The sequence below is a fragment of the Balaenoptera acutorostrata genome, chromosome 15, assembly GCF_949987535.1.
Source record: "Balaenoptera acutorostrata chromosome 15, mBalAcu1.1, whole genome shotgun sequence".
In the NCBI taxonomy this organism is placed as follows: Eukaryota; Metazoa; Chordata; class Mammalia; order Artiodactyla; family Balaenopteridae; genus Balaenoptera; species Balaenoptera acutorostrata.
In genome coordinates, this window is record NC_080078.1 from 19,712,137 (window position 1) to 19,737,246 (window position 25,110).

At 41.2% G+C, this 25,110-nt stretch overlaps 1 protein-coding gene across 1 annotated transcript in view; it reads right to left on the minus strand.

Moving 5' to 3' along the window:
- LCMT1 (leucine carboxyl methyltransferase 1) overlaps positions 1-25,110 on the minus strand; it is a 54,229-nt gene that overhangs the window by 1,185 nt on the left and 27,934 nt on the right. Inside the window, exons 5-10 of the mRNA XM_007186319.3 lie at positions 24,177-24,238; positions 14,450-14,552; positions 10,068-10,188; positions 6,713-6,814; positions 5,204-5,295; positions 1,549-1,646 (exon numbers count right to left, since the gene is read on the minus strand). Coding sequence (XP_007186381.3) covers positions 1,549-1,646; positions 5,204-5,295; positions 6,713-6,814; positions 10,068-10,188; positions 14,450-14,552; positions 24,177-24,238 — 578 coding nt within the window. The remainder of the gene's footprint in view (positions 1-1,548; positions 1,647-5,203; positions 5,296-6,712; positions 6,815-10,067; positions 10,189-14,449; positions 14,553-24,176; positions 24,239-25,110) is intronic.

Sequence of the window (25,110 nt, forward strand, 5' to 3'; positions counted from 1 at the left end):
TACTTGAAAAACAAACACAAAAAATAAAGAAAACATTTTTAATCTTACAGTACAGTACCTTGAAAAGTACAGTAGTACAGTACAACAGCTGGCATACAGGGGCTGGCATCGAGTGAACAGGCAAGAAGAGTAACTGACTGGCGGAGGGAGAGGAGGTGGGAGATGGTAGAGCTGAAGGATTGTCAGCAATAGGAGATGGAGGGCAAGCTGCAATTTCACTCACGCATGACGTTGATGGAACGCAAGTTTGCATCTTTGAAAGTTCGCACCTTGAAGGTCTGTATGTAAGGGACTTAATGTACTGATACAACAAAGCAGCCAGGCGCACAGTGGGGACAAGAAGCCCCTTACAAAAAAATGCTCAATACACCGCTACTTTACAGAAACTAGAATTAACTCTATGCTATTACAAACCACCTATATTTTTTAAAGTGTGAGAAAGTTAAGTAAATTCAGACATAGCCTCATGACAGAATATTTATAAAGCCATTAAAATGCAAGGGGAAATGCTTATAATACTAAGTTACAAAGATCAGGAATCAAGGTTACATAAATAGATAAATTCAACTCTGCTAAAAACAAAACAACAGCTAGAAAAAGAATGGAAGGGAAAAGCTGCCAAAGGTTATCTCTGAGTGACGGGCATATGGGTGATTTCTTTTTTCTTTGCCATACTTTTTTAGAAGTTTCCAAAGTCCCTACTAAAAATTACAGTTTTTAAAAGTGCAGGAGGACAGCAGTACAAAAACACACTAATAAATGATTTTTTAAATAAAAAATAATTTAAATGGATTTTGTGGGCTGAACTGCCCAGCTGGGTAAATTTATAAACTAGCGGAAAGATAAGCCCAAGGGGTATGATTAACAACCTGGAATTTTCACACAGGAGACAGTCCTTGACTCTGCCAAGTTCTTTGTTTTGTACAGACTACCTGCCTAAGGCCATGTGTCAGGCACATCGATAGGAAGCTTAAGGGCACCCACGACATTAAAGGCCAGGCAACAAGGGGCAGCTGTAAAGGAGGAACTCGATCAAGATCAAGGCAACAAGAAACACTGAGACAAGCCTCCATGCTCTGTCCCTATGGCCCTACTCTTGCAGGCCAGGGAAAATTCATCTTAAATATAAGAGAAGAGAGAAATTCAACCCACAGCTGCAGGGGTGTTAGAGAGATATAACGATCTGTGTGTTTAACATCTAGCAAACCTGGTTACAAGTTGATTAAAAAGACAATCATTGGGTCCTTTTATTAAGATGATTACAAGACTCAAGGTCTCTTACCATCCAGCTGAGAAAATTCCACAGACTTCTAAAGGGCTGTTGGTTTGTTTTCATACATGTGGTTTATTTAAACAGTTCTCCTGGGTTTTGTGCTATAAAAACACAGAGGATATAACAGCTGATTCTCTGGCTGTGTTCATGGATCGGATCCACGTATACGTCCCCTACTTCTTCCTGGGTCGAAAATTCCCGTCAAGTCTTACGTTCTCTGGGGACAAAAAAATTCCCCCTTTCTAGGTTAAATCAATACAAGTGAAGTCACCTACCCAGTTCACTTCCTCCTTTGGTGGCCCAGCAAAGGCAGTAATGCTGCATGAGTTGTTCAAGAAGCTCCATTTCATCCAGGAATTCAAGGGACTCTATTCTGCGGAGAGAATGAAGAGACAACAGTACAAATGTATCCAATCAAAAATGAAGGTCATGACCCATGCTTATATAGTCATGGAAAGGTGTTCAGGATATACTATGTGAAAAGAAGCAGGCTACAGAATAGTATGCATGGTGTGGGCCCATTTTAACTTATTTTTATTGAAAAGGAGAAAAAAAATCCCATAAGCAAAGTCAAAAGTGACAAATGACAAACTAGAAAAAAATGTTTGCAATAGAAATGACAAGGGGTAGATTTCCTTGTTATATAAAGAGCTGTTATACTTCAATAAGAACAACTTTTAAAACTTATTTAAAAGATAGGTAAAAGACCAGTTCACTGGCAAGGAGAAACAAGAGCTTTTCAACCTCATTTATGTGAAAAGAAATGTAAATTAAAACACATGAAATGTTTTCAGCTAACAGCTGACAAAGATAAAAAAGGCTGATACAGCCTTAAAAATAAATAAATAAATAAATAAGTTTTTTTAAAAAGGTTGATATACATTTTACCAAGGACATGGGAAAGAGGTGCCCTCCTGCGTTACTAGTAGGATGACAAAACAGTATAACCTCTCTGGAGGGCAATTTGACCATCTCTATCAATGTTTAAAACGTACGTCCTTTCATTCTGCAATTCTGCTTTAAGAATTTACCCTATAGGTGTTCAAGAAATCTCACTGCAGCATCACAGCTGCAATGTAGTAACAGCAAAAAAACAAAACAAAAAACAAACTTTAAAGTAGAAGAGATGGGTTGAATAGATTAAACACATTCATACGATAGGATACTGTGCGGCCATATAGGGTAGGTTTATATGAATTGACATGGAACAGCCTCTAAGACTTATCATGGAATTTAAAAAGCAAGTTGTTTAGGAAGTAATGTACATAGTATATTACTATCTATGTAAAGAAAAAGTGGGGGATATATATGGTTATATATGCATGGACTAATTTTGGAAACTGCAGAAGAAAGTGGTAATGGTGGTTGTCTCTTGAAACAGAAGGTAGCTGATGGTAGTGAGGGTGAGTAACCGGGGGTTTTGTTTTGTTTTCACTCTGTACTACTTTATTCTGGTTACTTTTTTTCCCCATCATGTGCTTATATGACTTTTTTCAAAAAATCATTTTAAATGTAAACTTTTAAATATATACACACACAGAGAAACATATGAAAACAGCTCTTTAAAATGTTTTCTGTTGAGATATGCACACACTGGGGCGGTGGGGACAACGCAGGCATTTCCAAAAACAGTAAAGAAGAAAAATAAAAGATGATCCATATTCCACTATTTACAGCCACTGTTAACACGCTGGTATTGCCATTCGTCCAGGCTGTGTGTGTCTGTGTTTGTGCGCATGTGCGTGTGCATGAAAGTGTATAGATGTACACGCTTGTGCATGTTTCTGTATTTGTGTTTAGCTCCCGCCCTGGTGTGCAGGCCAAAGAGTCACAACTGAAGTAAGAATGACTATCCAAGGAGTACTCTGGTGGCTTCCCAACTAATCTTAGCGGAGGACCTCAAGGCAGGCTTCCTAGTATGAGAAGAAACCAGCATCACGATCAAGGCTCCAGCACCATCATGACCAAGTTCAACTATCAGGACACACTAGACTGTGAAGCTGTTCCCTAGAAGGTGAACTCCACAAAGGCAGGCATAACGCGCAGTAGGCATCTGTTAAATCAACAGGCCTGCCTCCGGTTTCTTTTTATACAGAGTATCTGGCAAAAGCCCTTGACAAATGTAGACACAAACTATGAGGCATCTGCAGAGCTGGGAGGGCTGGTCGGCCTGGGGTGGACAGACCAAAGGGTGGGCGGACAGACCCGCCTCTTTACCCACCTCTGTTAGGACAAAGGCTGCTGTCTGCAACATAACTAAATGCCCAGCTACAGAAATTACTTTTTAATTACTTTAAAATTATTATTATCAAGGAAACAACCTAAGTGTCCATTGATGGATGGATAAAGAAAATATGGTATATATACTGACATTTACAATGGAGTATTATTCAGCCATAAAAAAGAATGAAATCTTGCCACATGTGACAACATGGATGGACCCGGAGGGCATTATGCTAAAGGAAATAAGTCAGAGAAAGACAAATACTGTAGGATCTCTCTTCATGTGGAATCTAAAAGAAAACAAACAAATAAACAAAACAATTGGTAGGTGCCGGAGGTGGGCGGTGGGAGGGCAGGCAGGCAAAACATGTGAAGGGGGTCAAAAGGAACAAACTTCCAGCTGTGAAATACATAAGTCACGGGGAAGTAATGTACAGCATGGTTATTATAGTCAATAATGCTGTATTGCATATTTGAAAGTTGTTAAGAGTAAATCTCAAAAGTTCTCATCACAAGAAAAAAAAATTGTGGAAAAGTAGTGAAGATTGCTGCCATGTCCTGCCTGCCATTTGCTGCACACGGTGGGGTGTTGCTCCAGGACCTTGCTTCAAATGTGATGGCCCGCACTATGGAATCACTGGAAACTTCTTGCTCATCATTTGCCTGAAATCTTGGCTTGTGTTCACCTTTTTAAACAAAAAATATGCACCAAAAATGCCCACAAATGCAGCTACTAAAACTCCTTTAAAGATCTTCTTTAGAAGACCTTTTATTCTTTGGACTGTGAAGAAACTGATGGAAGGTTTGTTTATTATGTTCTAAATGGAGTTTTGTTTACTACTCAAAATAAAGTGGTTCTCCTTAAAAAAAAAAAATCCTGTATGTGCAGTGACCGATGTAACTGGACTTGTTATCATTTCACAATACATACAAACATCGAATCATTATGTTGTGTACCTGAAACTCGTGTTGTCTATTGATTACACCTCAATTTAAAAAACTGTTATTAACATATATCCACACATAAATAACAGGCACCACCAAACAGGATATGGTAACCCTGAACATCTTGACATGTAGAGATAAATACAATCTATTGGTAAGCTTTTGAAAGGAGGGTGGTTTACAGACCAATACATGCAATATCAATCTACTGATTCAAAAAACATAAATCTATATATTGATAAATATTTATCTTTATATACACATAGAAAAAGAATACACCCTAGCTGTCTCTGGAGGGTGCAGCTACAGAGCTCACAACTGCTCTATACTTCATGCACTTTACACTGCTCGAAAATTGTTTTATTGGAACGAGCATGTATTTCTTTTATAATGAGAGGAAAAGTCCACTTAAAAATCCATAAGCAGACTTTTCCCCCCTTAGAAGCCCTTGGGCAACGTCATTTTCCTGCTTCTCCAAAACACAGGGATTGTGCAAGATTTCTACTGAAGAGGTGTAACCGCTTATTTCAACTAAGATAATCTGTTTGGGCATAAACCTTATCTTGGCTAATAGCTAATGAGTTACTCTCAAGGAGCTACCAATGTTTAATCTACATTAGCAGCAGCTTAACTTGTTTCAAAATAAGTCTAGTTCAGGGTTGAATTTTTTTTTGTTTTTGTTTTTAACATTAAAGGATACAGACAATGATGCCTTTAATTCACAGTTATCTGCCACGGAGCAAACTCTTGCCAATCCCATACCTGCTCACTTCGGCACGAGGTAATTTGCCGTACAATTCCATCATGTCGATGGCTGATGCTGATTCCCACCCACTCGACAGGAGCCGTTCTTTCTAAAATGTGCAGTGGAGAGAAAGGGAGAGGACAACGTGCTGTCATATGACCCGAGACACTCTTCACGCACACAGAATTTCCCTCGGAGGACTCCTCTTTCAAAAGCCCACTGTGGCCACTATCATCTTTCTTTTTTTAATTTTCCCATTTTCTATACTGAACACGCATTGTTACAATGGGGGAAAATGCACACTAAAGTATAATATTTAAAGAGAAATAAAGGAAGAAACTTTTCTACAAGCAACAGTTTCTTAAAGTACCCTAGTGGTAATGTGACACAAGCCATGTAAAAAATAACGTATTTAAATGGGGGCAGGGGTGGGAAGTGTCTCTTTAGCAAAAAAATTTCAAAGGTGGGGGAGTGGGAGGGGCGGGAACTATTACAGGTTCCAAGAGATTTAAGGGACCGATCAGTCAAGTACAAAGTGGGAACAATGTTTGGATCCTGATTCAAATACACCATGAACATGTTTTTAGACGACTGGGGAAAACTGGAGATGAATTGGGTGTTAGGTGCTATGAAGGAGTTCGTGTCGACTTGTAAGGTGTGATAATGGTATCATCATTATCCTGGGGGGTAGAAGGTCCTTATTTATTTTTTTAAATTTATTTTTATTTTATTTTTGGCTGCTTTGGGTCTTTTTTTGCTGTGCGCGGGCTTTCTCTAGTTGCGTCGAGCGGGGGCTACTCTTCGTTGCGGTGCACGGGCTTCTCATTGCAGTGGCTTCTCTTGTTGCGGAGCACGGGCTCCAGGCACATGGGCTTCAGTAGCTGTGGCACGCGGGCTCAGTACTTGTAGCTCGTGGGCTCTAGAGCACAGGCTCAGTAGTTGTGGCGCACGGGCTTAGTTGCTCCGTGGCATGTGAGATCTTCCTGGACGAGGGCTCGAACCCATGTCCCCTGCATTGGCAGGCAGATTCTTAACCACTGCGCCACCAGGGAAGCCCAGAAGGTCCTTATTGGTAGGAGAGTCACACTGAAGTATTTATGGGGAAAATGATACACTGTCTGGCATTTGCCTTAAAATATTCCAATGACACCACCAACAAAAATTTGGAGGGGGGGGGATAAATCAAACGATAATGACAAAATGTTATTAAATTACTGAAGCTGGCTGATGGAATATGGGTGTTCATTTTAACTACTCCCTCTACTCTTATGTTGTTTGAAAAACGGTATAGTAAGAAGTTAAGATAATAGGGGGTCAGAAATGTAAATCTGCGTCTTCCATACCAAGATGGCAGGACAGGGCTTGGATTTCCCCCAGCACGATGAACCAGTAGCCCACGTGGAGCCCTAGCTGCCCGGAGGCAGGCACTCATGAGGGACTCTCACATTCTCTTATCTGTGAAGGGAGGGTGCCCTTTCTCGGCTGGCTAACGGTACAAGAGGACGTCCTGGTCTCTGCCCTCTGACCTGAGACTCTAATGACTTGCAGGTCTCCACTCCCGCCAGGTCACACTGTCGTCTCCGCAGGTTCTCAATCATGATCTGCCCAAACCGGTCATCCATGTTCACCTGGGAAGGGACAGAGGAGGCTGGGCATTGCCATAAGGATCTCTTTGTTTGTTAAATATGCAAGATTAAAACAACAACATCCTATTTCTAACCAGTCAAGGCTGATAATACCCACTGCAGGTCACAGAATCCTGAGTGCCATGCTGATGGAGTAGAGCCCCTCGAAAGGCAACTGGGCAGTGTCCATCCATTGCAAACACTCAGTCTGGGATCCAAAAATTCCACTGCCAGCAACCTGTCCTATAGATAGACTCACACGTGAACGCAAAGATACAAGCACATTTACTGCAGCATTATGTATGATAGGAAGAATCTGGAAAGAACTTAAATACCCATCATTTGGGGTTAAATTAATTCTGGCATGTTCATATAATGAAATACTATATAGCTGTAAAAACAGGAAAGGAAGATAGACAGATAAACAGATGGACAGATATGAAATGATCCCTAAGATAAACTCTTGAAAAGTAAGGTACAGAGGAATGTGTATAGTATGCTCCCATCTGCCTTTAGGGGGAAAAAAAAAAAAACTCTCTCCACATTTATATATGCATAGGAAAATTCTGGAATACAGCAAGGTTGCTTCCCAGATTAGAGGCTGAGGTCTTGGGTAGATAAGAGACTTACTTTTCTTTGTCTACCCTATCGAACTATATGATTTTTTTTTATTCTGCATGTGGCATTACTTTTTGAATAAAAAACTGGTTTATAAAACATAATTTATATATGTGCACAACTGTCACAAAACAAAGTATTATGTACATGGGAATTCCCTGGTGGTCGTGGATAAGACTCTGTGCTTTCATTGCCGAGGGCATGGATTCGATCCCTGGTTGGGGAACTAATATCCCACAAGCCGCATGCAGTGAGGCCAAAAAATATATATATATTATGTACATTATTGTATTGATAGCACATACACTGTTACTTTGTCATATACAAGGTATCAAAAATTCAGCACTTTAACAATATATGAAGTGATTCCCAGATTCGTAAGCCAACACCAACGCCAACGCTGCAAGACAAAATCCAATGTTACTCTTTTTTAGGGGGATACATAAGGCTTATGTGGCACTAATGATAGGATTGCACACTATTCATTCAGGATACAAGCGTATTTGTGAGCACAAACTCCTTCATTTTATTGCCTAGGTTTGAATCCTGGCTTGATACTTAATAGTGAGGCTGTGAGCAAGATGCCTAACCCCTTGGTTCAATAGTCCTCTTACCTGTAAAACTAGGATAGTACTAGTACCTACCTTGAGGGCTGTTGTGATGATTAAATAAGTTAATATATATGAAACTCAAAGAATAGCGCCTGCTATACAAGTCATCAGATTCGAAGAATTTGCAATAATTATTATCATTACTGAAATAACCGTCATCCATGTGGTTTTGTCACTTAACCACTAATTAAAAAATAATATGTTATGTGAGCAATTGACAAATGTGAGGATGATGATTCTGTACTTGTTAGGAAAGAATTAAATTACGTTAAAAGTTTATTATTCACAAAATGAAGGTGTTGGGCAGGGTTTAACCCCATCTAAGGACAGCTGTGGTCAACATATTGAAAACTGACACATTCTCAGGCCTGTTCCAAAGTGACAGTGTCTCTAGTCAAAATTCACTTAACCCATTGTCTCTCATGTGATGCTGAATAAAGGTTTGTTGAATAAAAGAATACACAAATGAAGCAGAGTGAATGAAATGGTACACATCCGAAATGTGTGGAAACATGGGAAGTGGAATCCCTTTTCCCCCAGGTATGGTACCCTGAAAGCAAAGACAGGTCACCAGTATTTATCCACATCAATACTAAAGACCGATGAGGCCAGCTACCATTATATCCATTCACCAGGACAGAAGACTGAGTCTGAGGAATGCCTCCAATTAAACAGAGAAAAGGAAGAAAAATCAACCAACCAAGAACCACCTATACAGGAACCTGGACTGTGTGAGGGGTGGGCAGGAGGCCAGGAGGTCAAGGTCTAGCCTTAGACCTCTCCATAGCTATGTGACGTTGGACAAGGTCCTGTGCTGCCCTTATCTGTAATAAAATATAAAAATAAAATAAAATGAGGTAAAAAAACAAAATAAAATCAATAAAGCTAAACTAAAATAAACAATAAGAGTAGCCAAAGTGTATTCAGTGCTTATCATTAAGTCCACTGCTGTTCAACATCTCATGAATTCCCATAATAATCCAGAGAAGCAGGTATTCTCTTTTTTTAATGAATGCACCTGCCACATTTAATCTGAATTATTTAGACTTGAGAGGTAGGTATTCTTATCCTAGGTATCTAGGTAGGTATCTCTCTCTATCAGAGAGATCCAAATAATAGCTAACTTAATAATAGCTTACTTAATAGCCAGGCAATGCTGTAAATGCTTGTGCACCTATTAACTCATTTATTAATTATGAAGTCGGGATATTATTATCCTCACTTTTCTGATGGGGAAGCAGGCACAGAGAGGTTAAGTAACTTGTCCAGGTCACACAGCTAGGCAGTCTGCCTCCAGAGCATGGACTCCCAACCACCAAGCAATTCTGCTCAGGTCACACAGTCAATAATAAGAGCTAGGGCCAAGATTCAGATCCAATCTGAATTATTCCGAAGCCCTAAAACATAACCCCTTTCGGCACTAGATCAAAGGAGAAAAACAGGGAGCTCGTGGGCCAAGCTCAGTGATTTTAGAAAGTAGGAAATTTTACATTAAAATCCTGCATTTCTAACCTTTCTTGAAAAACTGGGAGTTCAGGCAACTCCAGGCTCACTCCACATGGTAACAGTTGGCTGGAACTGAATAGTGGGCACCCCATGAAATGGGACATGGGTGCCCCAGTTCACCACAGTCCCCATCACTCCACACTATATAACACCTAGCCAACTGCCTGCATCTGCATCACTACCTGCCTCTGAAGGCATCTGAGTTTGCTACCCCTACACTGATGATAGCCAGAAGTCCTTCCATCAAAATCTATGACTTTAAAGGAAACACAATGATAAGAACTCAAACAACTTTCTTAAAGGACAAGACAGAAGTTCCAAAAACTCTGGCTAAAAGTTTGCCAGCAGTCAAGAACTCAGGAGTACTAGGTTTGCGGGAACCGATTAATAAAGGAACATATGTGAGTGGCTGGAGGCAAAAGGAAAAGAGTAAGTGAAAGCATATTCCGAGGGTGCTCAGAGAGAGAAAGCCACCACTGGAGTCCCAAGAAGAAGGCAAAATTTCTCGTGCTTCCTTTTACCTGTTCGTAGTTTATGAACATGGCAGTCTCAAAACTCTTGGCTGCCCACTTGAGAAGGTTTGTAGACTGCTCCGGAGTCATGTAAACCAGCACACACTCAGCTATCAGGAGGGTTGGCAATCTTAAGGAAAGAAAAAAAAGGCACATAAATATGTTTTCATCAAAATGGGACTCTCAAATTGCACTCACGTTACAGGGAGGGCACTTCATACCCCAGGAAAACCAGAAGCACTAGTTTTCACGTCAACAATCAGTGCATCGCATCCCCAAGTTTTACACTGTAAAAAGGTGAGCAATCAGCAATGAGTTTTGTCTTGCTGGTGAAAATGTGTTAAATGTGTGTGGTAGCCTATAAAAATAGCTAGAGTCTTCCCTACTGGGCACCCACAGTGTGGCGATGTGAACCGGCAGATTCTCCCACTCAGGAGGTGAAGCTTATTTCCCTTCCCCGGGGAATCTGGGTTAGTCATGGAACTTGCTTTGGCCAATGGAACAGCAACAGACAGGATACAAGCAGAAGCTCGGAAATGACTTACACACTGGTGCTTGCTCTCTTGCTGCACTTGGAAACCTGAAACCACCATGTGAATGAACCCAAGCTAGCTTACCACTGGAGGGGAGGTCCTGCGGATGAGAATGAGGCAGCCCAGCTGACCTGCCCCCCGTCCACCCACGAGTGAACCCCCGGGCGCATCACCTAAACCTGGCCCCCAGCAGACGAGCCACCCACCTAAGCCCAGGCCAGGTAAAGAAGGCTATATGGGAGTTTCTTGTATTATTTTTGCAACTTTTGTGTGGATTTGAATTATTTAAAAATGAAGTTAGGCATTTTTACAATATATTTTCTAAGAGGTAGCCATTAGCAATATTAAAAAAAGAGGATTAATATTTTTCAAAATATAAGTGAAAGAAAAGCAAAGACAAGACAGCCCATAAAGGAAAACAGAGAATACAAATGAAACCACAAGGAGGAACACATAATTCGAATACTTGTTTCAACAATTGTTTTTCATCCATTTTATACATCTCCAAAAGCGAGGCAAACTTCCCTATCAAGAGCTAGCCCGATTTATACCCAATTACTTCCCTAACCTTCCAGCACATCTGCCAAAACAGATGGTTACTGCAACTACAGTTAGAGCCAGAGGCAACTGACTCAGGGCCTATCACGTGCCAATTCCTGTTCAACTGTTTTCGCATGCCGTTACTTGATCTTCAAAACCATCTTGTGAGATAGTTTTTAGCCCAGTTAATAAATGAAAACACTAAGCCTCAAAAAGATTAAAAAAAGCACTGCCCCCTGTTAAACAACTAGTGAGCAGGAGAAGTAAGGCAGAGACCCAGGGTAAGATTCTAAGACTCGTGCTCTCCTCATTCTGCGAGGGCTCCAGGCCCATGGGTACCAGCTTTAACCAATCTACTGCTGACTTCACACACCCGTGTGCCCCCGAGAAATCCAGTGGTGTCCCTGAAAGTTAACACTTCCCTTCAGCTAAAAGAAAACACACTACTTGCTCAACATTGCTAATTATCAGGGAAATGCAATTCAAAACTACAATGAGGTATCACCTCACACCGGTCAGAATGGCCATCATTAAAAAGTCCACAAATAACAAATGTTGGAGAGGGTGTGGAGAAAAGGGAACCCTCCTACACTGTTGGTGGGAATGTAAGTTGGTGCAGCCACTATGGAAGACATTATGGAGGTTCCTCAGAAAACTAAAAATAGAGATAGAGTTGCCATATGATCCAGCAATCCCACTCCTGGGCATATATCTAGACAAAACTCTAATTCAAAAAGATACATGCACCCCTACGTTCATAGCAGCACTATTTACAATAGCCAAGACATGGAAATAACCTAAATGCCCATCGACAGATGAATGGATGAAGAAGATGTGGTACATATATACAATGGAGTACTACTCAGCCATAGAAAAGAACGAAATAATGCCATTTGCAGCAACGTGGATGCAACAAGAGATTACCATACTAAGTGAAGTAAGTCAGAAAGAGAAAGACAAATACCATATGATATCACCTATTTGTGGAATCTAAAATACGGCATAGGGCTTCCCAGGTGGCGCAGTGGTTAAGAATCCACCTGCCAATGCAGGGGACACAGGTTCGAGCCCTGGTCCGGGAAGATCCCACATGCCGTGGAGCAACTAAGCCCGTGTGCCACAACTACTGAGCCTGAGCTCTAGAGCCCACGAGCCACAACTACTGAAGCCCATGCGCCTAGAGCCCATGCTCCGCAACAAGAAAAGCCACTGCAATGAGAAGCCTGTGCACCACAACAAAGAGTAGCACCTGCTTGCTGCAACTAGAGCAAGCCCATGCACAGCAACGAAGACCGAACGTACCCAAAAATAAATTAAAAAAAAAAAAAAGGGCACAAATGAACCTATCTATGAAACAGAAACAGGCTCACAGACAGAGAGAACAGACTTGTGGTTGCCAAGGTGGGAGTGGGGGGAGGGACGGACTGGGAGTTTGGGGCTAGCAGATGCAAACTATTATATTGATATATAGAATGGATAAACAACAAGGTCCTACTCTATAGCGCAGGGAACTATATCCAATATCCTGGGATAAACCATAATGGAAAAGAATATGAAAAAGAATGTATATATGTGTATGACTGAGTCACTTTGCTGTACAGCAGAAATTAATACAACATTATAAATCAACTATATTTCAATTAAAAACTAAATTTAAGAAAACACACTACATTCTGCAATCAATGAACCACCTAAGGGTCTCCCCAAAGGAAAAAAGAAGCACAAATACTCTTTACAGTGTATTGACCTTGCTTCTGAACACCTGGTGAGACAGACTCAGACAATAAAGCTGGAGTGACAACACTGGCTCAAGTAGAGCTGTCCCTGACATTTGGACTGGTGGACATGTAAATCCTAAGAATGACGACCTGGCTGATGATTCTAGACTAAACACGTAAGCAAGAACTTCAAAATGTAGAGGCAACAGCCATCACTGTGCTGAAGTGTTAGGAAGATCACACTTTAACCCCCTATACTTCCCACCCCTCCATCGCCCAAAGCTCACCTGTATTTGCACCTGTCCTTACCCTCCTTCCTGCCCTCTCAGAAGAATGGAGAGTGTTTCTCTTCCCTCAAAGGCTAGTTAACCTCAGTCCATGCTCTACATCCTCCCTTCCCTCTCCTCCAGCAATGATTTCCCTTGTTGCTAATTTCTTTCATCGTTTGCCACTGATTCTTTGCCTTCAATTTATTCTTTAAAATAACTTTCCCTTACCTGCCTTCCAAACCTCTCCCTTGAGTTACTCACCTCAAATATCCTTAAAAGTGTCATCTTCACCTACATTAGACCAGGTAGATATGCCTTTTCCTCCCACTAGCTCTTATCTATTTGACCAGCATCACTGTGCTAAAACCACACATCTCATTCCCCTCCTCTGCCTCCCAAAGGTACCCACTCTCAAGAATTTGGTGTGAATCCTTCTGGTCCACTTTAAAAATACTTCTGTTACGCATATATGTAATCATGAAAATACAGTATTTGGGGGGGGTTTGATTTTACACATTTGGTATCACACTCTGCAATTTAATTTTTAAAAACACAACATTAAGTTTTTGAGCTCTCGCCAAAATCATGCATTTTACATAGCATTCATCCATTCTCCTCCTGATGGATGTTTAAGTTGTTTCCAATTTTCTGCTACTAAAAACAGAAGCTGCAATGAACATCCTCCTTGTACATACATGTAGACCTTCTCGGGGGGACACACCCAACAATGGAACTGCAAATTCATATGGTACTGACAATTTTACTAGATAATTCCAGATTATTCCTTGCAATGGTCACACCAAGATCACTCCCACCAGTGGTGTACGACCATTCCTTTTCCCCCGATATCCTTGTCAACACTTGATACTGTCAGACTGTTACATTTTTGCCAACTTGGTGGGAGTAAAACAGAATTTTATCTGATTACTACTTAAGTTCAATACCATTTTAATATGATACCCCGTTTCCTCTTTGAGCTGCCTGGTCATCTATCCTTTGCCCATTTTTCTACTGGACTTTTTAAAAAATAGTAGGTATTCTTTATATAGCCTGGATGCTAATCCTTTCTTTATATGCTACAATTATATGTTTCTATGCATACAGTTATCTTCCCTCAAACTTATATTAGTAATCAGTATTTTACAAAAGCAATACAGCTGATTCTCATGGGAAAACAGACTCAAGGAACATTGCTTCTCAAAAAATTTCGGAAAACTACTCTAAGTAGCAATGAAAAAAAAATGGTACATGTTATCATGCCGTACCTCCAACTGGCCTTATCTCAAATGAGCATGAAATCACAAATGTAAGAGGTTAAAAAAAAATCTCACTGTGTATTCATGTTACATTTCTTTAGTTTCTCTTCCAGTTCAGGTATATCTCGGAGATCTGCTCCAATGATGGCATATCTTGTTGAATCCAACATGTGCCCATCTGTAAATGTAAGAAGAGATTATAATTTCAACAGAAATTGATCAAGAAGAGATTATAATTTCAATGGATGTGACTTTTTCAAAACTAAAGTAAATGTACTGTTTTTCTCCATTATAAAAATGCATGCTCGGGCTTCCCTGATGGCGCAGTGGTTAAGAATCTGCCTGCCAATGCAGGGCACACAGGTTCGAGCCCTGGTCCGGGAAGATCCCACATGCCACAGAGCAACTAAGCCCGTGCGCCACAACTACTGAGCCTGCACTCTAGAGCCCGCGAGCCACAACTACTGAGCCCGCGTACCACAACTACTGAAGCCCACACGTCTACAGCCCGTGCTCCGCAACAAGAGAAGCCACCGCTATGAGAAGCCCGTGCACCGTAACAAAGACTAGCCCCCACTCGATGCAATTAAAGAAAGCCCTTGCACAGCAACAAAGACCCAACGCAGCCAAAAACAAATGAATGAATGAATGAATGAATGAATAAAAAATAAATTTATTAAAAAAATAAAAATAAAAATCCATGCTTATTATGGGAAAAAAAAATCAGGTAAGAGGAGGGTGAAAATTAACTAAAAATCATACCTTCCAAAGACAACTATTAGTGTTTTTTTTTTTTTTAATTTTTATTTATTTATTATGTTTATTTTTGACTGTGTTGGGTCTTCGTTTCTGTGTGAGGGCTTTCTCCAGTTGCGGCGAGTGGGGGCCACTCTTCATCGCGGTGCGCGGGCCTGTCACTATCGCGGCCTCTCTTGTTGCGGAGCAGAGGCTCCAGACGCTCAGGCTCAGTCGTTGTGGCTCACGGGCCCAGTTGCTCCGCGGCATGTGGGATCTTCCCAGACCAGGGCTCGAACCCGTGTCCCCTGCATTGGCAGGCAGATTCTCAACCACTGCACCACCAGGGAAGCCCACTATTAGTGTTTTAATGTATAACATTCTAGCCTTTTTTCTATGTGCTTAAACACCTATACAAAACACGGACACATCCTCCCTCTCTCTCTCTCTCCCTCAAATGCATACGCACACACACATACACACACACCCTGCACAAAAAAAGATAATGGGGTCACCCAATACTTGTTTTGAAAGTTTTTCCTATTTAACAATAGTATCACGGACATCATTCTCTATGATTTCACCATGCTCCACGGAGTAGATAAAACTTACTTAGCCAATCGCTCAATATTAGACAGGCAGTATTTCCAAGTTTACTCCATCTCAGGCACTGCAACGAACATCCTTGTATACATGTCACAAAGGACTTGTCTGTCCAGTTACGCAGGTTATGATGAGAAGAATTAGGAGATCAAAGAGTAAGCCTATTTAAATATTGGTACCAATTGCTCTCTAAATGTTTTGTCAATTTGTGAGCTATTATGTTTAAAAGAAAATAGTTTATGTACTAAAGTATTTACAAATAAAATATTTCCTTTAAAATATTCCACCAGAGGTTGGATGGAATGGTATGTATAGTAGTTCTCAAGCTTTGGCAGGCATCAGATTCGCCCAGAGGGCTTATTAAAACAGACTGATCAGGGTCCGGCCCCTGAGTTTCTGATTCAGATTTTTCAAAAATAGAAATCTGTATTTCTAACAAGTTCCCAGATGGGGGTGATGCTGTTCGCCTGGGACTACACTTTTAGAACCACCAGTACAGACGAAATGAGACTGGCAATAAAGTTAGGTGACGGGTACAGGGAGGTTCACCAATCTAGTCACATTATTTTTGTGTAGGCCTGAAATTATTTTCAATTTAAACTCTCTATTTTAAAAAATAGATTATAATAAAAAAAGAAGTTAAATTGCTTGATTATTTACCTGAAGCACTGTTCACTCAAATTCCTCAAAGGTACAAACCATGGAAGAAGCTGGGACATTCTACAGCCATCCTACATCATTGCTAAGAACTCAGGTTCTCTCCTGAGAACCCACAGCAAAAAGTGTGGGAAAGGCGAAACAGCATGTAAGCAGGTTCTCCCTTATTTTCTTGAGAACCCCATTCAGCTGGTTCAAATACACTTGGCCACACCCCATAAGCTACAAGAAATACCTCCTAGGAATCTGCTAGATGTCAGGAAACCACCAAAGGGCAAGGCTGGGAAACCCAGAGTCAGTCCCAGGCACCATAACACCTGAGTCCAGAAAAGAATATCAAGGATGTGAAAGCACTTGCTTGCCCTGCTGTGAAAACAAGCAGTGATTCCCAAATGCCTGTGTGCCTTCTTACAAATAACATATATATTCAAGATGAGTTTTTCCATCCCTGACCTCACATACACACAGACACACACACAAAGAGACCATCAGAATGTTGAAGCATGTGGTTTCCTTGAACTGTGCAATTCACGGAAGACACGTCTTACTCAGAGATGTGGATCTAAAGGTAGCACACAAGACAAAAGTGGCACATGGTCATGATTACTCTTAAAAATTGAGCACAATGTACAGCAGAGCTGCAAAGGTCAATGACCTGGGGCACACCCAGCAGAGGCCCATCCGTGTGCCCTGGCAAGCTGGCATACTGCCTGGGAAGTGCTGGACGTGATGTCCCCAAGGTCCCATTAATGACAGAATCTGATGCTCTAATAACGCACACCACACCCCCATCATGAGCCCCACGCTCCTCTGAAGTCAGGGGCTACTCAAGCTGTGTAGAAACAGAAGGTCTATTATCCGCCCTTGAAGGATGCCTTACCTTCATTTCACAAGAAACAGAATGCATCTGGTAGAGGATACAGGCTCAGGGCAAGTTTCAAAGGAGTTTTACTATTCTGGGAAGATATGCCATTTTTATAAAATCTAACTCTAGCAAGAGACCATGGGAACAACAAAAAAACCTTGATACCTTTGGAATGCTTCTGAGACTGGGTGAGAAAAAGACCTTGCTCATCAAAACGAGACCCACAATCCCTTCCTTTTTTTCTATTTTCTACTTCCTAAGAGAAAAACGGGAGGGGATTAAAAGCTTTCTGTGTGATGCTCTTATAAGAACAACTTTCTAAAGGAATAGCCCATACTTGCCCAATTCTGGAAAGCCAATTAACATTGATTGAAAACCTCCGAACTGCTACTAGTAGTTTCTTCTGTGATCAATCTTTAGAGGATTGACTTCTAAGAGGATTTAAGAGGGAGAACCCCTGAAAACATAACACCATGATGGGTTTTTAAAAAATTAAGAACCAATTTGTACATGGCCAGAATGAAGAGACAAGCATGAAAATCCTATTCCTCAGGCTTGGTCATCATTTCATTCAAGCGGCAGTTCTCAACCAGGGCAACTTTGTCCCTAGGGAACATCTGGCAGTGCCTGGAGACATTTTTGGTTGTTGCAACTGGGGCATGCTAGTGGCATCTAATAGGCAGAGGTTAGGGATGTTGCTAAACATTATAAACTGTGCAGGGCAGCCCCACAACAGGGAATTATCCGGCCCCAGGTGTCAGGAGGGCTGAGGTTAAGAAACCCTGCGTTAAACTTACACACAAAAATTCAAAGATCATTAGTCGACGTTAAAGTTTTAAAATCCTTAAATAGGCCTAATTATTCTTGGATAGGGACAACTTAACATGCCGTAGCTTTTATCCAGGACACGGTTCCCAAGATGAAAACTCTCTTTGGAGTACGCCTGCAGAGGAATGGGCTTTGGTCTCAAACAGCCCTGTCAGCAGATGTCTACTCTGCCAGTTCCTGGTCATAGGACATACCGCTCACGCCTACTTTTAAGTATAAAATGCATACAGTGGCAACCTCATACAGTTATGGCTAAGATTAAGGGCAATGTCAAAGTGCTGAGCTCCATGGATCCCAAACTGTACTGAGGTGCCCTGGGGTGGCACAACCAACTCACAAGGGCAGAACAGGATGTTTTAAATTTTTGAGGGAAACCCAGAGATGCTCCACATGCACCAGACACAAGCAGACCACCAGCTCAAGGCAGTCACCGTTTCCACAGGAGACTTCTCTGCACTCCTTTTAATGACACCGTATCTCTGCAAAGCTGATTTCTCAGGTGTGACTGTGATGAAAAAGCCACTACTGCTCAAACATCATTTGCAGTATTGCAAGAGGAACAGGTGGTAGTGTCCAATCTGGCTCCCAGGTGAGGTCATAAAGGGCCCGACAGGAGCACATATCCCATTAGAAGTAACTGTGGTTATTTAAGAATGAAATTAAGAGAGTATTTGTTCTTGGAATATAAGTGGCTTTTTTTTCAAATGACCAAAAAATTGTTAGGACATAAATACTTACAATGCTTGAACCCAACTTATTAATAAACAGAACTGCTGATATGTTTTGTAACCTAGAGTCATCATGAAAAATTTACTGAGGCACTTAGTAAAGGAAAGTGGGCATGCACTCCTTGGCCTAACTCAATGGTGGTACGTCGTGGAGGTCTTCTGTGAAGACCAGACCACAGATGATTAAATCCAGGCAGGTGCTGAGACGCTCCAGCCAGATGAACCCAACCCAAATTGCCGAGCTGCAGGATTGTGAGCTAAACAGACGGCTGTTATTTTAAGCCACATGCTCTGCAGTGGTTTGTTACAGAGCAAAAGCTCATATAGGCTTTAATTATCTGCCTCATTAAGCTCACACCTATGAAAAGCAGGAGAAAGTGGAAGATTTACACAATGTAACACGGTAGTTACACACACACACACACACACACACACACACACACACACACACACAGAATCCACAGGGCATACAAGTCATGATCTCTTCCATCACCTCCAAGTCAGCATTTCAAGAGAGGTGTGTTCCTATGTGCTACTGACCTGTAGTGAGTCCCATCAATCCCATTCATTATATGTCTTCAAAGACAGACTCATTATTAGGATAGCAAAGTGTTCTTTTAGGTCCACAGATTTTCCTAGAACATTTTAGTTTAAAAATTAAAAAGCTGGGATTGACATGTACCACACTGCTGTATTTAAAAAGGATAACCAACGGGGACCTACTGTACAGCACAGGGAACTCTGCTCAATGTTATGTGGCAGCCTGGATGGGAGGGGAGTCTAGGGGAGAATGGATACATGGATACGTATGGCTGAGTCGCTTTGCTGTGCACCTGAAACCATCACAACGTTGTTAATCGGCTATACTCCAATATAAAATAAAAAGTTTAAAAAATTAAAATTAAAAAAAAAAAAGCGTTGTAAAATAAAGACAGCCTCAGGTGGATTTCTGGACCACACAGAAGTTTTGCTTGTTTGTCTGTCCATCTGTCCACCCAGGAATACTTACTGAGCTCTCATTATGTCCTGGGCACTGAGTCCTGGGAAGAAACTGATGAACAAAAAGACACGGTCCTGCCCCCATGGGGCCTGCAATCCAGCAGGGAAGATGAAGAGTGGACAAGTGTGGGGAACACTACAAAGGGGGGTGCAGTCTTTTGGGGAGTGCATAACAGGGTCCCACCTCCCTTAGAAGAGAGTCCACACTACTTGGCCTGGCCGAGGAGATCCTGCATGATGCAGCCGCTGACGCCTTCTTCAGCTTCATCTTGAGCCATGCACCCCTCCCCACTGCCAGTTCCTTTCGGCTTCCTCGCATGCTCCTTCTTTCCCTAAGCTTGCCTTGTGTGAGGCAATCTTCCCCCTAGAGAGTTTCTCCTTCTTACGGCTCAGCTGAAATACCTGACACCACTCTGCAATGCTTCGATTTGTTGCTCTTTTTACTTTATACTCAACCAGTTCCACATAGGAGTTGAGACGGATTACAAAGACACAAACATTCATTCATTCAAGCATTCAGGTATGTATTTATTCCATCAATAATCTCTGTGTGCCAGGCACTGTTCTAGGTGCTGGGGATATAGCAATGAACAAGATAGGAGAGGTCCCTGTGCTCTCGAGGCTTATCCCCTCAAGAAGGGAGAGACAGTGAATCATTAAACAAATGAAGAATCAAGATAGCATCAGAGTATTAAGAGCTATGAAGAAAATAAAAGAGGATGAGAGAAAACTATGCCTAGAGTAGGAGGTGGCAGCTGAAGTAAGACATGGGTGATGAGATGGAGCCCATTAAGTAAAATTAGGGGGAAGGAGTTCCAGGCTAAGGGAAGAGGAAAGGTTTGAAGGTGACAGCAAGCTTGGCACATTCAGAGGACAGTAGGAGGGCAGTGTGGTGAGATCATAGTTACCGTAGTCGAAAATAAAATCGGGGGACTTCCCTGGTGGTGCAGTGATTAAGAATCTGCCTTCCAATGCAGGGGACACAGGTTCGATCCCTGGTTGGGGAATTAAGATCCCACATGCCGCGGGGCAACTAATACCGTGTGCTCTAGAACCTGCGTCACAACTAGAGAGCCCGTGTGCCACAACTAGAGAGCCCACGCCCTCTGGAGCCCGCACCACAACTAGAGAGAAGCCTGCACACCGCAACGAAGAGCCCACGCACCACAACTAAAGATCCCGTGTGCCGCAACTAAGACCCAACACAGCCAAATAAATAAATAATAAATAAAAATAAACATTTAAAAAAAAAAAGGAAAGAAAATCAGGAGGCATCCAGACACCCAATTAACCATGTAGATTTCACCACCAGAAAGATTTAAGCAGGAAAGTAATAGAATCTGACTTACGTTTTAAGAACTCATCCTGACTTACTTTTCGTTGTGTGCTCATTTACATACTTTTAATTTCTTACCCTGTGTATACTTCAGCTTAAGAAAACATCTATCATCAATTCTAAGATGCATATATTTTTCACATTTTAACATTTTTGAAATCAGGATGCATCTAACAGTCAATAATGTATCAGTTTAATTTGTCAGCACTTTTTCTTTCCTATTGATAAATAAATAGTCGTGATTCTTACAATCACAGCCCCAGGGGTTTGATGAAAAAGGGTAATTTTTAAATGAAATTTTTGTCAGTTTTATTATCATCTATCACTTTTCTCAGATTTTCACTCACATTTTTATTTTTGTTCAGATTCCTTTCTCAGTACGATGGCAAGATCAAAAACTACTGATATAAAGGACAAGATTGGAAAATTTACCCACGTAAGACACAAACACAGATTTAAAAAAACAAGCAAAAGACTAAGAAAAAAATATACAATAAAAAAAGTTGACAAGAGACTTCCCTGGTGGCGCAGTGGATAAGACTCCACGCTCCCAATGCAGGGGTCCCGGGTTCGAGCCCTGGTCAGGGAACTAGATCTCACATGCATGCCGCAACTAATAATTCACATGCCACAACTAAGAAGCCCACGAACCACAAATAAGGAGCCTGCCTGCTGCAATTAAGGAGCCCTGGAGCTGCAACTAAGGAGCCCAGGTGCTGCAACTGAGGACCCAGCGAGCCACAACTAAGGAGTCTGTGAGCTGCAACTAAGGGAGCCTGCCTGCTGCAACTAAGACCTGGTGCGACCAAATAAATATAAATATATAAATAAATATTTTTTTTAAAAAGTTGACAAGAGGCTTTTATCAAAGAACATATCTGTATGTTATAAAGGGTTCCTATAAATTGAAGAAAAAAAAAAAAAGGCGGGGGGAACAATGCAACTGAAGAAAAAAATGGGCAAAGGAAATGAAGAGGCAATTTACAAAGAAGTTCCTAAAGGCCAATAAAACTATAGAAAGATAATCCATCTCACTAGCATTCAAAGTTATATAAAATTTTAAAACAATGGGATATTGTTACAGCCCATCAGATTGGTAGAAATTTTTAAAAATGATAATATCCAGCGTTAGTGAGGGTGTAGAGAAAGAGAATCCTCATCTACTCTTAATGAAAACATAAATTAATAAAAAAGGTCTTGAAGATCAGTTTGGTAGTAGCTATTAAAATTTACAATGTACAATTCTTTGAGCTAGCAATTCCTGCAAATACGCACATATATATGTGTTTTCTACAACACTGTTGAATATAGAAATATAAAAAGGCAGCAATCTAAATGACCATCAGTAGGGAATAGATTAAATAAAATGGAATTTCCGTGCAGAGGAGTACTATAAAGCTGTTAGAAATAATGAGGTAGATTTATATATTCTGACATGAAAAGACAGCCATGATTTGCTAGGACGTGAAAAGAGCAAGTCACAAAACAGTATGTATAAATTTTTATTTTATTAAAATTACATATAAACCTATATTTATATATAGAAGTATAGATCCATTCGTTCAACAAATATATGTTACATGACAACATATATTTATTCAATGTGTATATACATTCATTCAACAAAAACTTACTGAGCCTTTTATGTGCCACGCACTGTGTGTGTACTTTATTATGTGTGATATTTACCTTTCTCTGGGTATACTGTTCATCTGCAGTAGAAAATACTCTGAACACTGGTTATCCTGGGTGGGAGGAGGGATTATGGAAAGTCTTTACTTTCTACTTCATATATTTCTACACTGATGGATCAAAGTCCTAGCAAAGTACTAGCACATTCATTGCAGATAATCATTCTGACACCAAATACATAGAAAATTACGGTAGCAAAACTGTACAGAAAGCAAATAGTCCAGCAAGTGGCAAAGCCTGAACAGCTTCTACTTACAACTTGTATAAGGGAAACAAAGAATGGGGGAGGTATCATTTTCTGTGGAAACGTTATTGGGAATCTGACCACCAGGAGGATGACTAAAGCACTGTTGTTGTGTAAAACGGGAGGCGTATCTAACCGTCTGATGTCTGCTGTGCTATCTGTGTCGACCATCCGAGAAGGCCATCCTCTCTAAGCATGTTTTCTGACCCAAATTATTAATAAGGCCCTGGAACCTCTCTGTCAGATACAGACTGAAAACAATGCAAGATTCTGGAAGAGTTTTACCATAATTCGAAAGGCTTAGAAATGAGGAAAGTGGTGTTGTAAACATTCATAATTAAAACTTGAGGGGAAAAACTGACTGCAGGGGCCAAGGAGGTGACATAAACCAGGAAGCAGGTCAGGTGTAAGACAAGAGGGAGTGGTGAGGTCAGAACTGGAGAAGACACGACCCTTCTAAATGAAGCGGCCGCGCTTCCCTGGTGGCGCAGTGGTTGAGAATCCGCCTGCCAATGCAGGGGACATGGGTTGGAGCCCTGGTCTGGGAGGATCCCACATGCCGCGGAGCAACTGGGCCCGTGAGCCACAACTGCTGAGCCTGCGCGTCTGGAGCCTGTGCTCCGCAACAAGAGAGGCCGCGATAGTGAGAGGCCCGCTCACCGCGATGAAGAGTGGCCCCCGCTTGCCACAACTAGAGAAAGCCCTCGCGCAGAAACGAAGACCCAACGCAGCCAAAATTAAATAAATAAATTAAATGAAGCGGCCGCTGCTCAACGACTGCCATGTAGGAGCTAGATGTGATTTTTCCAAGCAAAACTGAAAATCAAGACTTTCATGAAAAATCTCCCATTTTTGAAATGTTCGCAACTAATTTAAATTCTTTTTAAAGAGTGGGGACCTATGGACATCTAAGAAGAGTCATATCAAAAACTGTTTTAAATTCCTTCATAGTAACTGTGGTGGAAGTGAAAATATATCAGCAGAAGGATACGTGTATTCGTACACACACACACACACACACACACACACACACACCATCTTTAAAAAGAAAAGGGGAAAAAGAGCAAAAATTGTTATACAGACCAGGTTGTATTACTTAGGTTAAGGATACTTGCCCATTTGAAGTGTGTCCTCTGAGTGTAAGTCTAAAATGGGTTTTGATAGGAGAGGTTTCAATCTGTAGAAGATGAGAAAAAGAAAGGCGAGTCAAGCAGCTCATTTACCGCTAAAATGAAGACAGACACTACAGACATGGCAAATAGGTATCACTACTATTCAAAGGAAGGGCCATGCCAAAGGGTCATCTGTTTAATCACATTTGACCCTAGGCACATACAGTAAAAGTCCAGCAGATACAAGTCAGTTAGGTCAGCTAAGCTTTACACGGAGAATCTGATATCAAATCACGAACTGATCATGACATACTTACTTAGAAACAGCTACAGACAGGCTAGCAAGAATTTTCCAAATATTCCAGTGTTTTTAGTAACATTTATGTGACAACTCTCCCAATCAAAAATATGCGAAAAAACAGGGAATTCCCTGGTGGTCCAGTGGTTAGGACTCTGCGCTTCCAATGCAGGGGACACGGGTTCGATCCCTGGTCGGGGAACTAAGATGCCACAGGCCGAGCCCAAAATAACTGATTAACTTCAGCCTCCCATTCATTCATTCAAAAAATATTTACTACCCATCTATTCTGGGCCAGGCACCTTTCTATACCCTGGCAATAAAGAAGTAAGCAAAATACACATAAAAATTCAGATTAATACACAACACTGTTAATCAACTACAATCCAATATAAAATTTTTTTTAATTCAGATCATTAATCTACTCTAGGTCATTTTTTTAAATGTTCAGAGAAATTACACGAACGGATAGAAGAGTCACAAAGGAGGGTATATTTCATGTTGAAGACTGCACGATATGTTGGAATGAGGGTCCTGGGGGCAAGAAAGAGGGAGGAGTGGATGAAAGGAAAGCAGCGCCCTAAAATGAGGTCTCCTGCCTTCAGACCTGCCGTCTACCCGGATGTGGTTCTGAATCTC